We start from the raw sequence: 19,937 nt of genomic DNA, 5'->3' as shown, positions 1-19,937 counted from the left end.
ACTGACAGCGACGAAACCTTGGCTTCCAAGGCTCAAAAATCCAATTTCCCCATGGGAAAAGTACACTGAAAATCTATCTCACAGGTCTAAACACAATGGCACGTGGTAGCTTTTACGTGGCGACTGACTGAGTGGCGAATGAAGATGAATATTTGTTTAACTAAGAACTTCCCGACCTAAGTTGGCCGTGTTGACTAGGTCGTACTTCAATTGTTTTGTGCATCCCACCCTGCTCCTCCCTCATGCAAATGGAAGTGTTGTGCATGCCCAGAGAAGCAGGGTTACGTACGGGGCACGTTCAGGGTAAAAATTAAGAACTTGTGTGAACTGAGAAGGGATTCTTCCATCATGCGACTGATTCTTTGCTTCAAAACCAAGGTGGGCAACGTGCTGTGATTCATTAGACACGTAACAGAGTTTCTAGCAGATGCTGTGGCTATATACAAATACTCCTTCTGACATGCTTTGAACTTGCTAATAGTATGTTGTTTTTTCCCCTGTTTATTTCACAAAAAAAAGTTATCATACAGAACTGGAAATGGGTAAAAAAGAAAAGTAAGCCATGAAAGGAAAAAGACAAGCATTGTAAGAAAATAAGGATAATTAGAAGAAAAAAAAGTTTAAATGCATGCCCCTGAATCCCATGTTATGAATTACAGCAAAAAGCAAAAGCCAAGGAAAAGGAGATGTGAACCAAAAAAGATTAAGAAGGTATCAGTGCTTAAATACATTGACCAAAAAAGAAAAAAAAAAAACCACATTTTTTTTTAATTATGATTCACAGAAGTAGCCAGCTCCATAAATGGTTAACACTATTTAACCATATCTTGTCATAACATTTGCAATTTACATGATTAAAAATAAAAATACAGTCTCTACCCAAGGTGTTACACACTTACATGTACTTACAGACACATCCTTACACATGTATGCTCTTAGTGTCCAACTGTCCACACTCATCAAGTCTCCAGACACTTTTTATACGACCTATATGCATGATTATATATTTTTTTAAACACTGCCAGACTAAAAAGTTATCATAAATTTGCCTCCAGTGAACTTCAAGTCTAACTGCAAAGCTCCAGAACAGTGAGAAAGCCACATGACAACTGCTTTCTGCAAAAAGCAAAGAATGCAGAAGGTTGTTGGGCATGAATTAAAGACCCTGAAAGACACATTTTAGTTTTGAGAAGAAAATCCCAGAAGTAGAAAGGTAGAAAAAATTCTTACCTCCCCATTTTCAAATGTAATTTCTCGAACTAGTGGTACACATTTATCTTGTGTCCATGCATAAATCAAATCAAAATTGGTTAGAGAGCCTAAATATACCATATCTGGGGCATTTTCCTGTTGAAAAGAAAAATACTAGTTGAAAAACAGTAAAAATGACATTCCTACCGACCTGACATAAAGGTGACAACATCTAGACAAATATAAAAAAACAATCTTATGCCCATATTCAACTGCCATGCACGTAACACTTCTATAAGCTACATTACAGAAATACAAGCAAATAACTGTATGATCACTTATGCAATCAGCTCCACTTCCTAAGACAACCTACGAGGTATAAACTTCTGCCAGGTGGAGAAATATCTCCACACCCTTATTTTGTGCATACCACCCTACTCCTCCATCACGCATTTACATCAGATGTAATCTAAATGCAGATACTGAGCTCCTAAAGAATCAGCAAGAACACCTCACAACATAAAACTCACACACACAAAATCCCCTAGGACTTGAAATTGGTATCTTACATTTGCTTTGCCAAAGATATGAATAAATAGTAAATTTTCCTTTCCTTTTCCTTTCCTTTGTTCACTAATAGTTTTAACTCAGCATTCAGTGCTACCAACTTTTAAATGTTATTAAAAGTTTTGGTTAACACCAAGTAAAGCCCAGTTGTTGTGGTCTGACCCGGCTGGCACCCAGCCAAAACCAGGACAACAGCTTACTAAGCTGAGGGCATGATTAAACACACATTGATGCAGAAATGCCATATAAGCCTTGTAAGGTAATAAAATGTTTTGGCAGAAAAAGGTTTGAAGTCCCCTTTCACCTTAGGTTATTGTCTTTTTTTTTTTTTTTAATAATAATTATTATTATTATGTAAGCAACTTTTTTTTCCCTTAACATAATTAAGGAAGGAGCATACATTCAAATATTATGTTTCTAAGAAGTCTTGCAGGTTTTCCTCTGTACCGAAATGTTCCTCAAGCTAAACTATGGGAGTTTGTTAACATGCTGTTTTTTTTTTTTATTTTTATTTCTTAAATGAAGAGAACTGCTTGTAGTTCCCCAATGAGCTAAGCCACATAAGAGAGGCAAGTGATAGCCAGAAAACTGCCACTTGCATTGAGAAATGGACGGTTCACCAGATGTTGAACTTCAGACTTTTTTTTTTTTTTAAAGACTCCTACAGGACACAGAATATCTACATATACACCTATAGAGGTATATATGAGATAAATTGACTACTTTTCTAAGGAAAAAAACAATTTCTGGACACTGAAATAAAAAACGTCAGATATAGGTTTTGTACGCTTAATTGGCAACAAGTATTTTTCACTGACTGAAACATCAGTTCCTTAGACCCTATTTTTTTTTCACTCTAGCAATGAAAGAAAATTAGAGATACAGCAACACACTGAATGGTCTGAATACAGTCTCCATTAGTTCATATTGATATACAAAGATAATTAGCAGAATAAAATACAGTTACACTTACCCCTGGTGGCTTGTAGATTACATTGTCTCCGCTAAATCTCTCTGCTTTTGAAATAGCCCTACAACAAACCAACCAGTAAGCATGTCTCGGCACAGACAAACAAAATAACCGATACCAAAAGTCATATTTTAATTTGCTATCTTCACTACATTTTTCCTTCAAAATTTGAAGAACCAATGTGCTCGATCTTTAAAGGAAAGTGACTCCACAGATCCCTGGTCAGGCTAGGTGAGAGGGCAGCAATGGAAGCAGCAAGCCATACCCATAAGATGAGAAGTTTGGAGTAGAGGCATCAAAGAGCAAGTGCTGAATGCTGCTAGAATTTTGGATATGAGATCAGCGGAGAGCAGTGTTAATGAATTGATATGACCTTGTAAATTAAAAAAAAGAAGTAATAATTAAATACTCTTTCTTAAGAAAGGAGAGAAATGGATTTTTGTTTGTATTTATTCCTCCTGTTCCATTGTTTACATTGGAAATTTACATCTTATCTACCTTGATAAAGCAGGGCTTTGCTAAACTCTGCTGGCACAGTTAACGAGAAGGCGGAGAGCAAACAAGCCCACACTAGATGCGTTTTGAGGATAAAATGGACAGAGAGCACAAGATGCAGCCTGTGGCTTCTGACCACTGATGGTGCACGTGTGCCTGGAGAACACATGCAGTTCCTCCCAGATATTCAGCTCAGCATTTCACCTTCGTGAATTCCCCCCTTGCCTCTGGTGTATTTTGTGGTTCCTTAATCCCAACCACTACAGAGCATCCCAAAACTACCCTGAATCCCAGAACTGATCATCTCTTATTTAAAGGGATGGGGACTGCTATGCATGCAACATCAGAGAGATGCCATGCCTTCTCTGCCATGCCTTGCTTAATTGAAGCTGGCAGAACAGACCCAGCTGGCTGATTTTGCCTCCAGAGAATGAGCTGAACCACCTATTTCTTCTCCTTCTTGCACAGACTAGGCAAGGAAAGCACCTCTGGGAAACTTAGCTAAGTGTTCAGCTTCTTCAGTTACAGTATCTCTTCTGTGGACTCAATATAAACATTGCTGAAGACTGATTAAGAGAGAAGGAAGGAAAAAAAGTAAAATCTCAATTGATCTTGCTGCAGGAGGAAGTGAATCTCCCAGAGGTCTGAAAAAAACTGGAGGGCAAAGCAAAAAAAGACGTCACCAGGCTTAGCTCCAAGTACCCGTGTTTCATTTACTTTATTTGACCCAGTTATCCTTCTCATATCACCTCGTACAAGAGACGCCTTGCCTAGTATGTTACACCTATCACTACTTTCACCAGCTTAGAGACATATTTTAAAATGCATTTTTGTATTCCAGACATGACTGCTCCGAGAACAGAAAATTAGGCTTCTTTGTAATCATCATCACTGAGGTGAACTCACATCCCAATCAATCCTTCACCAAATAACAAGGAAGTGAAGACATTCAAGCCCCTGTCCAATCACTGGTGATGAACTCGTAATACTATTTTAGGAAATAAAAGCTATATTTATAGCTTTATATATTATATTATTATTTTTTATTATATTAATTATTATTATATATTTATATATTATAGCCCTGTTGTGGACCCCCCCAAAAGTCCTCTTCTGTGTTCTTCCATTTCAGTAGCTGCAACTGTGACTGATTTGTTTCAGACAAGTCAAACTATGAAAATCCTAAACGCCTGAAGATACTCCTTTTTTAAAACGACTCAAATGGAAACACCAGCGGTTTGTGTTTCACTCCTCCTTGAAGCAATAACCTAGAAAGCAAACCTTTTGGAACCATGTCAACCCCTCACATTTGCTTGCTGAAATTAAACCAGTTCTCAGATATGCCACTTTTTTCCTCTGAATTATCTACAATTCGTCACAGACCTGTAAGATAAACTTATTTTTTGGCGGCTTGTTTTGTGTTTCTGCATTTGACTTTGTATGCTGCAACACAACAACAGCACAAAGCCAAGTTTTCCACTCTTATGATCATTTCAGATTTGCCCTATTGTCATTCTACCTCTAAATACTAGTGCTGGTGTATCTTGCTCTGTGATCCCCACAAACTGTAACAGAGTTGTAAAGACCAGCTGATTTCAGAATAATTATCTAGATGATCCTGAACTAAGCAGCACTAATGCAGTTTTAAAATAAGCTATTACAACTACCTGAGGCCAGAACCACGTTAACATAGCAGGGAACTGTTCTACCTTGCCTGAATTACAAAAGTAAATCAAAAAAAAAATCCTGCCAAACTCATCCGTTTCAGTTTTAACCTATGAGAAGTTTGAACACGATGGCTCATGTTACTGCCAGATCTGCCTTACCACAACACCTGCCAAACTCTTTGTTCATCCCCAAGTCAGAAATCCCTCCCAGGGCTTGTCGAGAGGCTGAGTCAGAAGTAAAAAAAAGTAACTTGAGAGGGGAAAAAATAATTCTAACAGTAACTCAGACTGGCCACCCGGTGAACAAGAACGGATGCAGTTGTCAGAAAACATGCTTGAGATAATGGCCACTTCTTTGGGATGAGACTGACAGACCAACATCAGCTGCACAAGATCGGATTATTCTCCCATGGCCAAACCTGTTTACACAGACATAGGATACCTAATTAGGAAGTGGAATAAGGGAGAGCCACCTGTACTCAATGTATCTTACAAACACTCCCCTCTTTGCCTCCAAGACTTTTACAAAAAAAAGGACTTCAAGAGGCATAAGAGACTGACAAAAAATTTCTTCAGACAGATGAAATTTTCTGCCTTGATCCAGTTGCTTCGCTATTCCTCATGCGCTACATCCAATTCAAAAAACCCTTAGGGCAACTGTATGTGGTATAAAAGCTGGTATAATCCATACCAATTCCTGATCTTGCAACTGCGGGTAGACTGCAAACCGCTGCATTCACATTAATGCCCAATCACTTTAAATTGGTTGCTGCTGGCACACTGAACACTGCAGAAAGAGTCTGTAATTGCATTTTATTATGCTACTTAAAAAGAAAATCACTCACTCCCAATTTATTCTGCTTTCCCTAGTGAATGTATTTTAAATATTTTTAAACATTGGTGTAAATCTGTATAACAAGGAGAAATTTGAATTTCTTAAGGTTGTTCCAGGCTAACACCACGTAGCTCATCAGTACAATTGCCTTTCTAAACGGTTAACATGTGCAGTGACATAAAACTTGCATGAAACAGACACAGAAATCAGGCCCTTTTTTTTTTCTCCAAGCCCAAGAGGAAACAAGCAAGAAACTCCTGAATTACTCTTTACAAGGGTAAAAAAAAAAAAAAAAAAAAAAGGAAAAAAACTACAAAAAGAAAGAAGACTATGAAAACAGTAATATTGTAAAGAAAAAAAAAAAAGATTGTAAAAAAGAATCAGTCAGTAAAGCTACAAAACTGATAAAGTTTCTGCCAAAAACTTTCCCAACTCTTCTTTACTTATTCCCCTGCAAGGAAGCAGTAGCTTTGCGACACAACTGTCCAGCAACCTCCCCTAAAACCTTCCCAGTTACATTTAAAATGATTGAGAAAGAGCAACAAAAAGGAAGAGGAGGTAAATCGGTTAGATTTCACAACAAGCATTAAGATTAAAGTTTTCTTCCTCCTTCTCCTCCACTTTTCTCAGTGCATTTATCTGAGGATGCCTAGTCTCTTCAGTTATACCACACTGAAATTATTAAAAGAAATCCATTTAATTAAGCCATATACAGTTCATTAACATAGTTTCAGTAATGAAGTCATGCAATTGAAGCATTAAAGAAAAAACTTACCCAAAGGCAGACAGGAATACACAATCATCATGCAAAATATTCGCTACTCTTTCAAAAGTTCTGTAATTGTCGGAGTCCTTTTGCTCGAAGTATCCAATGATATTTCTTCTACTGCGCTGTAAAAGCAAAGGTTACATTATAAAGTTATCTCAAATTACCAAAAACTATCAATACTCCCTAATGACATTAAATACAGAAATGTTCATTCAACAGTCAAGCGTCCAAAACATTTCTTCTTGCAGTCAGATGGTGTGTATTAATAAAAAGACTAATATTTTAATATTCATAATCACTGTGTCAAATACAAGATACAATTCATTTCAAGTGATTAAAAGTAAAATAAGTAATTTGGTAGTGGTGTTACTGAACAAAACTAATGAATTTAGAAGAGTGATTGTATTGGAATAATTCCTAATACTGGAAGTAATTTATTTTTTTTTAATGCTCGTTCAAAAAGTCACTCATAATATTTCTGAAAGGAAAATCCCCGAAGTATTAAAAGTGTACTTCAAATACATTGTCTCTCCCTTGTTCACAAAAAAACAAACAAACAAACATATTTAGGAGGAAGAAAATCAAAATCCTTACATCAGCAGCATTAATTTCTTCCAAATCCTGGACCTCCCGAATAGGATTGCTCTTCTGCTGCCTGATATAGTCTGCTATTGCTGTCACAGACCTCTGGCCCCTGTATTCTCTCTTCATCATCATTCCATTCCGGAAGAGCTTCAGTGTTGGGTATTTGCTTATCCTGTATCTCTGAGCTATATCCGCTAAAAAAGAAATGAAAAAACCAACCCTGAGCACTGTATCTTATATATTTATTTATACATGCACATAGAAGGGGAATCTCTGAGCCAGCAGCCCACCTCTTCAAAGAGCAAACTAAAAAAGTCGCTGTAGGGGAGAACGGATAGCAGCTATATTATGTATCTTCATAAAAAAATCATGACCAGAATTTAGGCAACTAAAGACTCTGCTAAACTATATTCACATAGTACACTTCTTGTGAACAACTACAAAAAGCAGCTGAAGTTTAAGACTATGACAGTATAGCAGGAAAATGAGAATCTTAAAAGCTCCCCAAATCTGAGTCAATCCACACAGGCACATTTTAATAAAACAAACCACACTGCCTTTTATTTTTTTAAGCTTGTTATGATTTTTATCTCACTTACAGTGCTGGAAATATAATTGTCACCTCTTCTGTTCTAGAGAATGTGAGTGTGCAAAATATTTCTTTTGGCTTACAAGTCCAGAAGACAGCTGTGACAAATCCTGAGCTGTTCAGGTTTTGAAGATTTCAGCTTTCGACACTAAGAACATCTGTATACAAGTAGAGTCGGCATTCCCTTCGAGACTGTTCTTCATTCACGTCTGTCCAAGGAGCCCAACTTTGTTTTAGCCCTGAACTGCCTTCATGAAGCAAGACCTGTTTTTACAGCAACCTTTTGTATAGCGCAGAAACTATTTTTGTGCCTCTCTAACATCCAACAGTCACTTTAAACGAAGTTCATAAGTACTTGATAGCTTTAAATGTTTTTCCCTCCTTCAGATGCGGTCGAAGTTCAGCAGAAAGCTTCAAGAAGTTTTACAAGGAGAGAATGGAGAAACAAGGTGATTGTATAAGCTTTGGCTTCTTAGGAAAACAGGGCTAAAAACAAATAGTACAGACAAATCATGCAATGCCAAATAGATTTCCACATCCACATAATTTTGTTTAATTATGTCCTTCTGTTTTCTCCTCCCCAGAAATATATCTGAAAACAAAATACCTCACTGCCCGTGTGAAAACTGGGTGTCCTCTATTAAAACACCAGGATGGGACACAGTTTACCTGAGCATCAATCACGTTTGTACCTAAATGCCAACTGAATCTCAAGGTATGATCACTCAGACCATTTTCTGGAGTTGCTTCATCTTTGGAGGTAACTAATTCTAGTCAGCCACTCCTCTTCTGCTTTCCTTTTTGCTTTTTTCTCTTTCAAGGAAAGAGAAAGTGAATGTTAATGGACCTATTTACCCTTTGGAGACACAAGTTTTCTTCAGATGGCAGAAGAGAGGAAGATATAGAAACTGGGGGCTGAAAGCACATCTCACCACCTTCCCCAGGATCACAGACTAGCCAAGCTGAAGGGACCTCTGGAGGCCACCAGGCCCAACGCCCCTGCCCGAGCAGGGACACCCACCTACAGCAGACTGCCCAAAAGGGTTTGCAAGATCTCCAAGGTGGGAAACTCCACCACCTCTGAGCAACCTGCAGAATGAGCAAGGGCTTCCTGACATTCAGATGGAGCCTCCTGTGTTCTAGTTTGTGCCCTTGGTGCTTCTTAGCTTTTCACAAGCTCCTTCGAAGTCCAAGCGTACATCTCAAGTGACCTGGATTGGCCCCACAGTGTAAGGGCAAGTAAATGAGGGTCCGGCTGGATTCTGACCAGCAGCATATCTGGAACAGTGCTGAAAAATGTGAAGATTAACCCTGACAAGAACGTCACTTCTTCTTGATTACATATTTACCACGAAGCAGATTTGCTATCTTACTCCTACTCTGTTCCTTTTTTAAAGAAATGAGACAGAAGTCCTTTGTAAACTATTATTTAAAGGCAGTTGTCACAAGCAATGTACTGAAAATGGGGAGCTAACATACATCTCTTAGCTGCAAAAGAAAATTAAAATCCCATGCAACTTATGTCCTCCAGAACATAACGCTCTCCGTCTCATTTAGACTTATTAGGGAAGAAAAAACATTCAGTGAGAACACTCAGTGAAACCATCAGCAGCTTTAATTGCTGTGAAGAAGTTATCACTTGCAGCTTCAGTTACCGAAAACTATCTTTGTACCAGTCTGAGAACTTAAGATTTGCATGGCAGGGATGAGAACCACATTTACTCCACCAAAATCTTCTTGAATATGCCTCCAACCAGCAAGCTCAGGAGCTCACAAAGCCCAGTTCCTAACATGCCTCACTATAAAACAGAGAAAATTGATAGGTTGAATTGTGGCACGAGAAAGGATGTGACTTGTTTCCCAAATATCCTGTCAGTTTTTAATGCACTGATTAAAGTTAAGGCAAAGACATTTTACCCCTTAATTCAGGGTACTTTTATTTCAAATTAATATTAGTTTTTTAAAGAAAGACAAAGCAACCTATCAACATATTCACTATTAAGTATCAAATCAGAATTTTTTCTTCCTTTCAAATGCTGCTACTTTCTAGTTGAAGCATGTAAGAGCTGCCTGCAAGAAGCCAGGAAGTACACTGGGGGAAGGATCACTTTATATTTACTCACCAGAAGAAAAAGTACACCAGCAAACCGGCCATTTGCTGCCTTTCTCTTTTTGATAGAAGGACCTTTGGCCTGACTGTCTGGCAGCTTATCAAAATTTGACCGGGGTCTGGTGAAAGACAAGGAGCCCTACATATCAAGGTTTCCCCCCGGGCCTCTCAGAAAGACATTGAGATTAAAGACTGTTACTACACTATAAACCTCCGCAGCAAGACAACAACAAAGTCACCCTTTTTTCCTCACAACGTGGACTTTTTCTTCATGTTGTTTCCATAGTTATATGGGGATGCACGTGTTGTGTCTTAAGAGGTCTTGAACATCACCTGTGACTAAGACTGCAGTCCCTAAAGCTGTGAATCTTCATCAAGTGTGGACGTTGTATAAAAAAAATGATGGTAGTAAAATTCCCACTGCCACGAGTGAACTCAAACATCATTTCATAAGTCAGAACTTGCATGCTCTTCATAAATTACACTGAGATCCCATGAATACTGGTATTTGAACTAACACAGAGAGATGACAGTCCTACAGAAGGAAGTGTTTGAAAACCATCCTTTTACAAAATATAAAATGCGAGTGCATGAAAAACTGTTTGAATTCATTCAGAAGTCAAACAGAGTAAATCTTAAATGTTTCATTAAACCCTGGCATTTGATACAGGTAGAGTTAGCATAAGCAGAGCAACTACATTATATTCCTTTTAAAATTGGAAATACAGAATGCAAATACATGGAATATTGTTTGAATTCATTCACAGATCACATTAGTTATAGTAAATCCTAAATTAATTTTTAAAAATATTTCCAGCCATTCTCACTGACCATTTTCTGATGAGCAAAGTTATTCGCTACAGATGAGGCTGATCTACCTAAAGAAAGAAAAAGTCTCTCAGCTACAACTTCATATTTTCTTTAAATGGTACAAACCTGGAGTTCGCATTTTGCCCAGTTACTCATTAAATCACAGGCCTTCTGCCTGTGCCACCAGAATGGTTTCAGGCTAGTTACAAGAGGAAGCGACTGACATACTCAACCTTTTTCTCATCTCCTATGAATCAGAAGCTTAAAGCAGAGCTCAGATGACTGCTGAATTCAAGTGACTCTCTCCTCCCTGTTTCACATGTGTACACATTGGCATGAAACCATTCCTAAGCTGCCCGGACCTTCTCCCATTAATTCCATATGCTCCAACACGAATGTCTTTGTGGTTGCTCAGTTCTCTTTACAAATGCATTGTATCGATACTTATCCTGAGCTATGGGAGAAAAAAGACTGACAACAAACCCAAGCTACTGCATTCCTTAATTTTTAGGTGATTGTTATAGGAGCTGTGTAGGGTGCATCCCTTCTTTGCCTCAAAAGCTGTATCAGTATTGGCATAAACCAGTAAGTTAGCTCGATTTTGCTGCACCTAACACTAATGTGTTTTTTGTGTGTCAGACCATCTTAGCTCTTCCTCACCCTTGTGCAATACTTTCTGTCTTAAAGGCAGCAAACTCCTTCAGCTGCATATTGGAAGCAGAGACTACTCGCAAGACCTGGAGAGATCCATATAAAGCAGAGTTAGAAAATACCAGGAGAGGCCGTCTAAATTAGGCATCCTACACCGATGACTACAATGCTGGCGACTTGCAGGTTGGCCCGAAACAGGTGGAAGGAAAGCAATCGATGATCTACATCAAACTCAGCCAGTAAGAAGCTGGCAAACAGCAAATCCAGACCACCTTCTGCTGTAAAGGAGCATTCACAACAGCCTTGCCTTCTCTTAGCGGGGCCTCATCAGTAGGTATCCCATAACCTTTTCCCACAGCCTAACAAAATGGCTCTCCTGAGGAGAGCCATCAGCAACCTCTCAACCTCTTTTATTTTACCTAAAGATAACTTTCAGCCTGATTATTTTTTCCCCACCTGAAATGGCAGGAATGAGACAAACACACTTCTGCTTGTTTACAGTTTCATTTAACTTCATTTATGAACCCCCAAAGTCATGACATTGAAGTATTTTGCTTAAAAGGCACAGCAGCAATACAGTCTTAATAATTTTTATGACTAACATTAGCGCACACTACGGGAACTGCTAGACCCAAAGAGCTCAGCAGCTCACTAACATACTTCAAAAGAACAGGAGATCCCAAAAAAGTCTGTCTAGCAAAGCACCTCTCAACATCCCACTTTTATTTCAAAGATTGATTCAAACCAGCTATTATTTTTCTGTTTTTTTTTTTTTTTTTTTTTTTTTTTTAAAGCCAGGAACCTCTTTGTGTAAAAGAAAATAATAGTAATAGTAGGTGTTAAATGCCTATATGTATTTGAGTTCGTAAGGATTCTGTCCCAGAAATCCTAATTTTGAATTCATAGAAACTGTTCATAACACAAACTTTCCTCCAGAAACATGAGTTCTTCTGTATTGCAATATTCACTCACCTACAGAACAGAAACATCGTAAGTCAATAGTACTACGTAGGTTTCTAACTTTGCTGCTTAGTTGTGTTAACAAAAAAACCACAACCACCCTCAAATAAACAAAAACAAACAACAAAATAAAACCTTCCTAATAATGTATATGCAGAAAGATTTACAGAGAAGGTCACTTTAACCAGGTACTATATTATAAAAAATATGCACCTCTATTCCAATTATTATTTAACTGAACACAACAAAACCATCAAAGATTTCAACAGCGAACAATGAAGCGAAGCTTAGATATTTATGAGCTGTAAAAGGTTGAAGTCTTGGAAACAAACAGAGCACTTGCCTCAACAGATTTACCTTTAATGTATGTTTCACAACAGCGTAATGAGCAAAACGTGTACATCAATGATTTAACGTACACATTTCTGTTATAATTATCTTGCGTGATATTGATGAAGCGGCGTAAACCCTAACACATACCGAGGCTTAATAGACTGTTAATATTTAGAATTTGTATTTCATCACATTGGGGCCTAACTATCACTTTCCAGAAAAAAAAAAAAAACAAAAAACATCTTTATATTGGTTATAAGAGCAGACAGAATGATGGTTTTGTCATTAAGCATCAAACATTTGGCAGCGCATCAATAATTCTCTTTAATTTGCCTTGCCCTCAGAAGCCGGTGTGAGCTGTTGGGACCTGCAGAGCGCTTCAATAATAGTGCATTAAGTGGAAAGTATCCATGCCTAGCTGACCATTTGAAAGCTATTTTTGAGTGGCCTGACATCAGCTCTTTGGGTTCCCCGCAGAGTCTTGGTTTCAAGAAACAGACCATTTGTAATGCAAATAATCCGCCATCTCTCAAACATCATCTTCACAGGGAACTGCTAACTGTATGAAATCTGCAGGCACAAAACCTCCAAAAATATTGGCATATACCTTTTAGTGTTGCTAAAATACATAGACACATGCAAAAATGTAAAGCTAAAACAGGAAAAAAGTATGCAAGCTACTACAGAAGAGCCCAAAAGCTAGTTTTTATAGTAACATCCACCCTTCTTACAAAAGAAAATAAGTCACCTATTACACACATTAAAATTATAAAGTTAAAACACTTGTACATTAGAATACACCCAATAAACGTGTGCCATGAAATGTATCATTGCTCACAACCCAGCAAATAAACACTGGAAACTAGAGGTATTCCCTCTGGACCAACTCCCAGGGGAAGGAAAACAATCTCTGCTGTAGCATCTCCTCCTCTATCCAGGCCTGAGCTCTCCAACGGGCTCTTAGCAGCTCAATTCAATGACCATATGAGAAGATTAAGTAACAAGCTCCTAAAGGGTTTTGAATACTTGGGGAAAAAGAAGCTTTCTGAGGCACATAACTGCCAAGGCAAGAACATCTCATGGTTAAACATCAGGCATCCAGCAGCTCAAAGACTGTTTCTGAGCTCCCCAAACATCTCAAGCTGCAGGAAACAAAGTAAAGACTTGGATTGTTAATGTAAATCTTAAGAACAAACCTCAGCAACACAGGCTGATTTTACTACAGTCTTTTTTGAGAATTTTATTAAAAATTTCAGTCGATATCATATCAATATCATGGAATCTATGAAAAGATGAGCTAACCAGACTGTTGAACACCAAAATAAGACATTAAGGGCGAGAAAATAAATGAAAAAGAAAAAGAGAGAACCAAACATCAGACTGTCATTAGTCCCCTCTCCCTCCCCAAGCCAAATCAGTTTATTTTCTGAGAAAAAAAATCACTGATGAAAGTGATTGAATATATACAGAAGAATATGCAGAAGCGACTTCAAATATGTGCGAGTAACTCCCTTAATAAGCTGCTATAAAAATATCTATGCATTTAGTTTCTACAACTGCAGTGTTAAAAGACCAGGGGGTAATTCATTTATCCTGAGATGCAGGAGCTACACCAAGACAAAATACTGAATAGGAGAGCTTCAGCAAAGACTGCATGTTAGACTTTGCCTTTAACATACCACTCCAAAAAATTTCATTGCCTTCATTCCAGGCTCTAGAAAATAAGTAAGGAATCTGTGATTCTAGAAAAGGCTGTTCAAGAATGCAGTTTAGGAAAACATACGTTTAACAGGAGACAGCATTACAATGGGAAAGGAAAAACAAACAAACCAAAAAACCTCTTGGACTTAAAGTCCAGGGGCCTAAAGGACGTTCTGTGCAGCACACGGCAGGCACCCTGTCTGCTGCAGCTGCTCTGGAAATGCTAGAGGCAGACACAGAAACGTGCTGCTCTGCACTAAAGGAGATCTGCCTACAGATTTGACAACTGTGAGCACGCACAACCTAAGTGCTCTTCAAGAACATACATGTTCAAACTTTTCTGTCAACTTTTCTTTTCAACATGTCCCTAATACTCCAAGATAGGAAGGCTGCCAAATGCTTCAAAACTGTTCATATCACACCTCAGGTGAATAATGCCATGCCTCTTTCCCGGCCGAGGCTTTAAAAGGCATCCTGTGTCTCAGTGGCATTTAGGATTCTTGTGGTCACAAATTGGTCTTACTAATCTTTGGGAACGGACAAGACAATTTCCTTGGCCACTCCTAACAGTTTGAAAAGTCAGCTTACTTTCCACTTCAGATACCTGTTTGACACTGTTTGCTTCCTTAAATGTATTTTTTATATTTGAGATCTCTTTCAAGATCACAAGCTCTTATTGCTGGGCACCTCCACGGATGCATGACTGAAAGCAGTCACTTTTCAGAGAGATGCAGATGACTTTTGTCCTACAAGGTTCTCTCTCCACATTTTTGTAACGCAGCACTAAAACACAACTTTTAGGTCAAGGGTAAAACCCAGGGATATGCTACAAACTAAGTGCAAATCAAATTTTTAAGTGTAATTCTTCTTACAAACCAACAGTTTTGTAACGACCAAGTACTACAATTGAGTATCAGAACTGAATTTCTGCTGGGATTTGAAGCCATTTGCAACTGTTACTACTCTTTGGGAATTTCAAACTACTGTAAAGAAACTATGCCTACAAATGCTGTTCATCCAGAAGCACAGAAGAATAAAGCAGACTTTCCACTATAAAAAACCACCATAATAATCTCAGTGCTATCCATTTGTTTTTCAGTAGGTAGCAGATGTTCCTTACATTCTACCTATTATGGGATTATTTTCTGAGATTAAAAAACTTCTGGGATTAATATAAATAAATTCTGGCTTATCTTTTTCATGTAATTAGGGGGACAGGAACATCAAAATCAGGAACTTTTTATCGATAAGCATACAAACAGCAAAGCAGAACAGCTCTGATATACTACCAGGAGTGCAAAGGGCAATTTGCAGTCCACCAAGACTCTTAGAGGGAATTGCTGAGCAGAAGATCCTGTCAAAGCTGACAGCTGCTGCTGCTTCTTGGTTGTGTTGTACTAGTGCTTCTCTGGCTCCACAGTAACCCAATTCATTTTATAACTCCAGACCTTTTTTCCTCCCAATAAATGAGAGTTTTTTCTGAACATGCAAATACCCGCCTACGGATAAAACGAGAAAACAGTACTGGAGATTGGCCCAACAAATTTGGAAGAAGAGATTCACTGATACAAGCAACTGTCTCTGGGCTAAATGATGGGTCAGGTTCAACCAACTACACTTTAGACTGCTCTTTAGTATTTCTATTTTTATACTTCAATTTCATGAATAGCCTACTGGCAGGATATCACAGGAAAAAGAAAAACTGAATCAGGATTTACTTACAGTGCTGATCACAGTCTACTCTAGCAAACACCACTTGATTCTTATCTGGATATTCTTCCTTAATTACATTAGAAGCTTCCTCGAAAATAGGATGCAGCATTTGGCTGAAGCGGCACCTGTGGAAAAGAAAAAGATTTCAAAATATTAACTTGAAATATTTTGGTTGGTGACTCACAGAACATTTCAATATTTGAGGGGAAAAGAAAGGAAAGAAAAGCTACTATAGAACAAACAAAACATATACTGGTGATCATGCCAGTAACTGACTGGATAAAAGTAGGTTCAAAAGTAACTTCAATAACTCAGTTGGGGAAAAAAAAAAAAAAAGCAATTCAAGATGTGTCCCTGATTTATCAGCTTAAGAAACAACATTAGACAATTGTAAGTCTTCAGAAAATACATTCTATTTAGAAAGTTTGTTCTAAAACTTTGTTTCTCTAACTGAATCATCTGTGGGGAAGGAGTTTTAAAAATCTAGTAAAAAGACTTGGGCTGTTGAGATTAAAATATTCACCAACAAATACCTTCAAGAAATATCAAAGAGAGAACTTTACATGGGTCAACAACAGAAGTGTTGCTTATTATTTGATTGCTTGAATTTGGTGGAAATTATGCCTAGTACTTACACAGACTGTTAATAGATCACTATGAATAAAAAAGTAATAATACATGGGACCCTTCTTCCAGCCATGTCAGCTTTTGAAGCAAATCCTCTTTCTGACCACGAAAAAGGCTGTAGATGTTGGTAGATGAAAGAGGCCCCAGATGTTTTGGTGGTTTTGGGGAGGTTATGGTAACACTAGTGCACGAGTTCATTATTAATATGTCAATAAAGCAACTTTATAAACTGTTCTGCTAAATACATCGCAGAATTTTAAATTGAAGACACACAACAGCACTGTGGAAGTTGTCAGCATGAGACCTCACACCACAGCATCTTAAAACAAACCTGCAATAAACCAGCCCACTCTGAAACACTGCCCAGAGCAGGAAATGTTCCAAGCGTAGAGGCAGGTTTTGCTCCAGAAATACAAACAGGGCTTAGGCTCATCTTCTAAGGCAAATCTGACTCTGGCCAGCACAACTGTACATTACACATTTATGTAGCATGGATGTGTTGCATACAACTTAACCCCTCATTGTCCTCCATTCTTACAGCAGAGCATCTACATCAACAAAGCTGATCCATTCTCATTCAATTCATTTATGCCATATAGGTTGGCAGTACACAATATTAGGGGGATTACCCCGAAGGCCTACATATAACGAACATCATTAAGGTTGTAATATTTTAAATTTATAGCCTGTTATCGACTAGTGAATCGACTTGAAAACGAACACACAACTTTAAATTCAAAGCGAACCTGCTATAGAAAGGATCTGACCACAGCAGGGAGTGCAGCAGGGGTTGTGCTAACGTGGTCCTAAAGTAAGACTTTATTATATTGCTAGATCAAGTCCTAAAATAGTCTCCTGCAATTTGTCTTCCGCAAAATCCAAACATTTTTTTAGTGTATTAGAATTACTCTCATTAGGTTTGCTTTTCAAAAGATTTTATTAAACATAACCAAGAAGTAGTCTATCATCTGTGAGGGATCTGCAGACCACAGTCTGAAAATAACCATACTAAAAGTTTTATTTAAAGACAGCCTTCGATGTACAATTCTATACAGAACAGGTAAGAGATCAGAGCTAATTACTTACTTATACCTAGTTAGTTGTACCATCATTATAAAGAAAGAAATCTCAAGCAATTTTCTTGGTAAATGAATGCAATCTCTCTACATAAAAATTCTATCGGTTTAAATGTGCCTCATATCAATAGAAATTGCAGTACCAAATGAACAGATGCAAACTAATTGAACATAAAAATAGTCTATAAAATGACAGAGGCATATACAAAGGTTATTAAACTGATTTAGTTTGGTATAATCTCTATCTTTATGGAAAGTTTAAATGAAGGCATTAAAAACTTCTTCACTGAGAACTTCAGTCTATATGAAAAGACCAGGTATTAATTTTTCAAAATCACTTTTAAAAATGAATTTAAATTAACACAAATCGCCTAAACGAATTATCAGTAAAGGCAAACTGGTAATTTTTCTTTTAAAATGGTGTGCTTGCTACTTCTAGGCCATATGGACCTACAGACTTTGACATACAGTGGAATGTCACAGAGGTGAAAGGAATTAGAAGTTTAATCCCCTTCGATGATATTTGATTCTGATGGCCAACATTTTGTGCACACAAAGCAAAACAGCAAGCAGAATATTTAAAGTATAATAATACTTTCGTTTATGTATTGGTTTACATTATAAAGCTATTTACTTTAAACAAGGAAGGGAGAAAGTGATTTATTTCTCTGACCTCATTTTCCATATTAATTTGCATGTTAAATTCTATTTCCCCTGAATATTTTTCTGTTTTCCCCCTTGTTAAAGGTTCCTTGAGAAGTATTAATGCTGGAACATAACATTCAAAATTACTTCGAACACAATTAAAAAAAAATAGGGCATGGGTGCTTAAATTAATTCTAACAACAATTTTACAGGCAAGTTTGAAGAAAAATCCAATTACACAGCTCCAGCTAAGTATGTCTTTCATAATGTCTCAGCCCAAACTTTTTCCTTGTCTAGTTGCTCAGATTTCATCCCTCAATTCTCTAGTTCTCACTTGGAAGGCCTTCCATACTAGAGACGAATTTGATTTTTAATGTAATTTCAGGCTTTTTGTTTACTAGTATGTATGAATGGGAGTGACTCTTAAGAAAAATAAAAATTAACATATGCTAGTACCCAAAATATTCAAGAGACAAAAAATTAATGAAACTTCTCTTGCTGTGAGAAGAGAAAAACAAACAAACAAAAAAGCCACCACACAATCACATAATGTGTTATTCCTTACTGCCACGTAACCCTTTTTTCTCTCACAGAGGCCCTGAATGAAACAAAAGGTGGCAGAACAGCAGAAGGGGAAGTAATCAAGACAAAACCAAACAAAAAAAAAAAGAGAGATCCAGTTTGAAAGTGACATACCACTGTATCTTTAATTAGGATACCAGCGCCAAACATGACAGTTTTCAACAGGCAAAAGTTTAAACATATGGGGGAAGAAAAAGAAAATACTTATGTAACTTACCAATCAGCATAAAAATTAACTAAAGCAACATCTGCATTGTCTGGGAAGGGAAGAAGAAAAGAATTCAACGTCACATTGTGAGGCAAACTTCTTAGCACTTCAATCTAAGATCATAACAAATATGCAAACAAACCATAAGAACTAATATTTCTAGATTATTCAGCGCACAATCCACTAGAAAACTGCTAGGATAAATCTTATCTGAAATATAATCTATAGCATGTGGGAAAGTGATGAAAGAGGCCTCCAGTCAAGTATTTTATTGACTCTATTGATATATTAGATATTAAAGACGTCAATTCTTAAGACACAAAAGTAGTAAATGACACAGGAGACCAAAAGTAAGTCAATTAACGCACTCAAACCCAGAAGCTGTACTCTAGTAGCTCTCAAGCATTATATGGTGTGTTCTTAAGTGTTAGAAGAAAAAGTTAAAAGCTGAAGCGTTAAGCGTTAGCTCTTCGGGTGAGAAGAATGACAACTTGCAGGCTGCCTGTGCAACTTGCTCTGATCTGTCTAAAGCTGCCTGACTTGCTGAAGAGGTGGATACTAGGGCAAAAGGTGACAAAGTTTCAACACCCCAAACCTCCCCAATACTAAGGGAGGCTTGAAAAAAGAAGTAACGCTAAAGGTATATATGCTAAGGTAGCAAAATAATGCTCTCTACATCATTCTACAATTCAAAAAAAAAAGGGAAAATATATCAGAATTAGGACACACACTTTAATACCCTACTCTGTAATAAACCGTGATCTTTACACAATACAATAACCATGCTGTAAACTGATTTTTATTACTAGGAATGGACTAGATATTGAAATAAAATTGAGAGAAGTGCTAGAAC

General features: G+C 37.5%; 1 protein-coding gene across 1 annotated transcript in view; it reads right to left on the bottom strand.

Annotated features, from left to right (window-relative positions):
* ERP44 (endoplasmic reticulum protein 44) overlaps positions 1–19,937 on the bottom strand; it is a 45,411-nt gene that overhangs the window by 6,594 nt on the left and 18,880 nt on the right. The window contains exons 3-8 of the mRNA XM_082753820.1: positions 19,094–19,133; positions 15,956–16,071; positions 7,089–7,273; positions 6,501–6,616; positions 2,732–2,789; positions 1,231–1,347 (exon numbers count right to left, since the gene is read on the bottom strand). Coding sequence (XP_082609946.1) covers positions 1,231–1,347; positions 2,732–2,789; positions 6,501–6,616; positions 7,089–7,273; positions 15,956–16,071; positions 19,094–19,133 — 632 coding nt within the window. The remainder of the gene's footprint in view (positions 1–1,230; positions 1,348–2,731; positions 2,790–6,500; positions 6,617–7,088; positions 7,274–15,955; positions 16,072–19,093; positions 19,134–19,937) is intronic.

The sequence above is a fragment of the Aythya marila genome, assembly GCF_965140915.1.
Source record: "Aythya marila genome assembly, chromosome: 2".
NCBI lineage: Eukaryota > Metazoa > Chordata > Aves > Anseriformes > Anatidae > Aythya > Aythya marila.
Note: the sequence above shows the minus strand (reverse complement) of the source record. Positions and strands in the feature narration are given on the sequence as shown.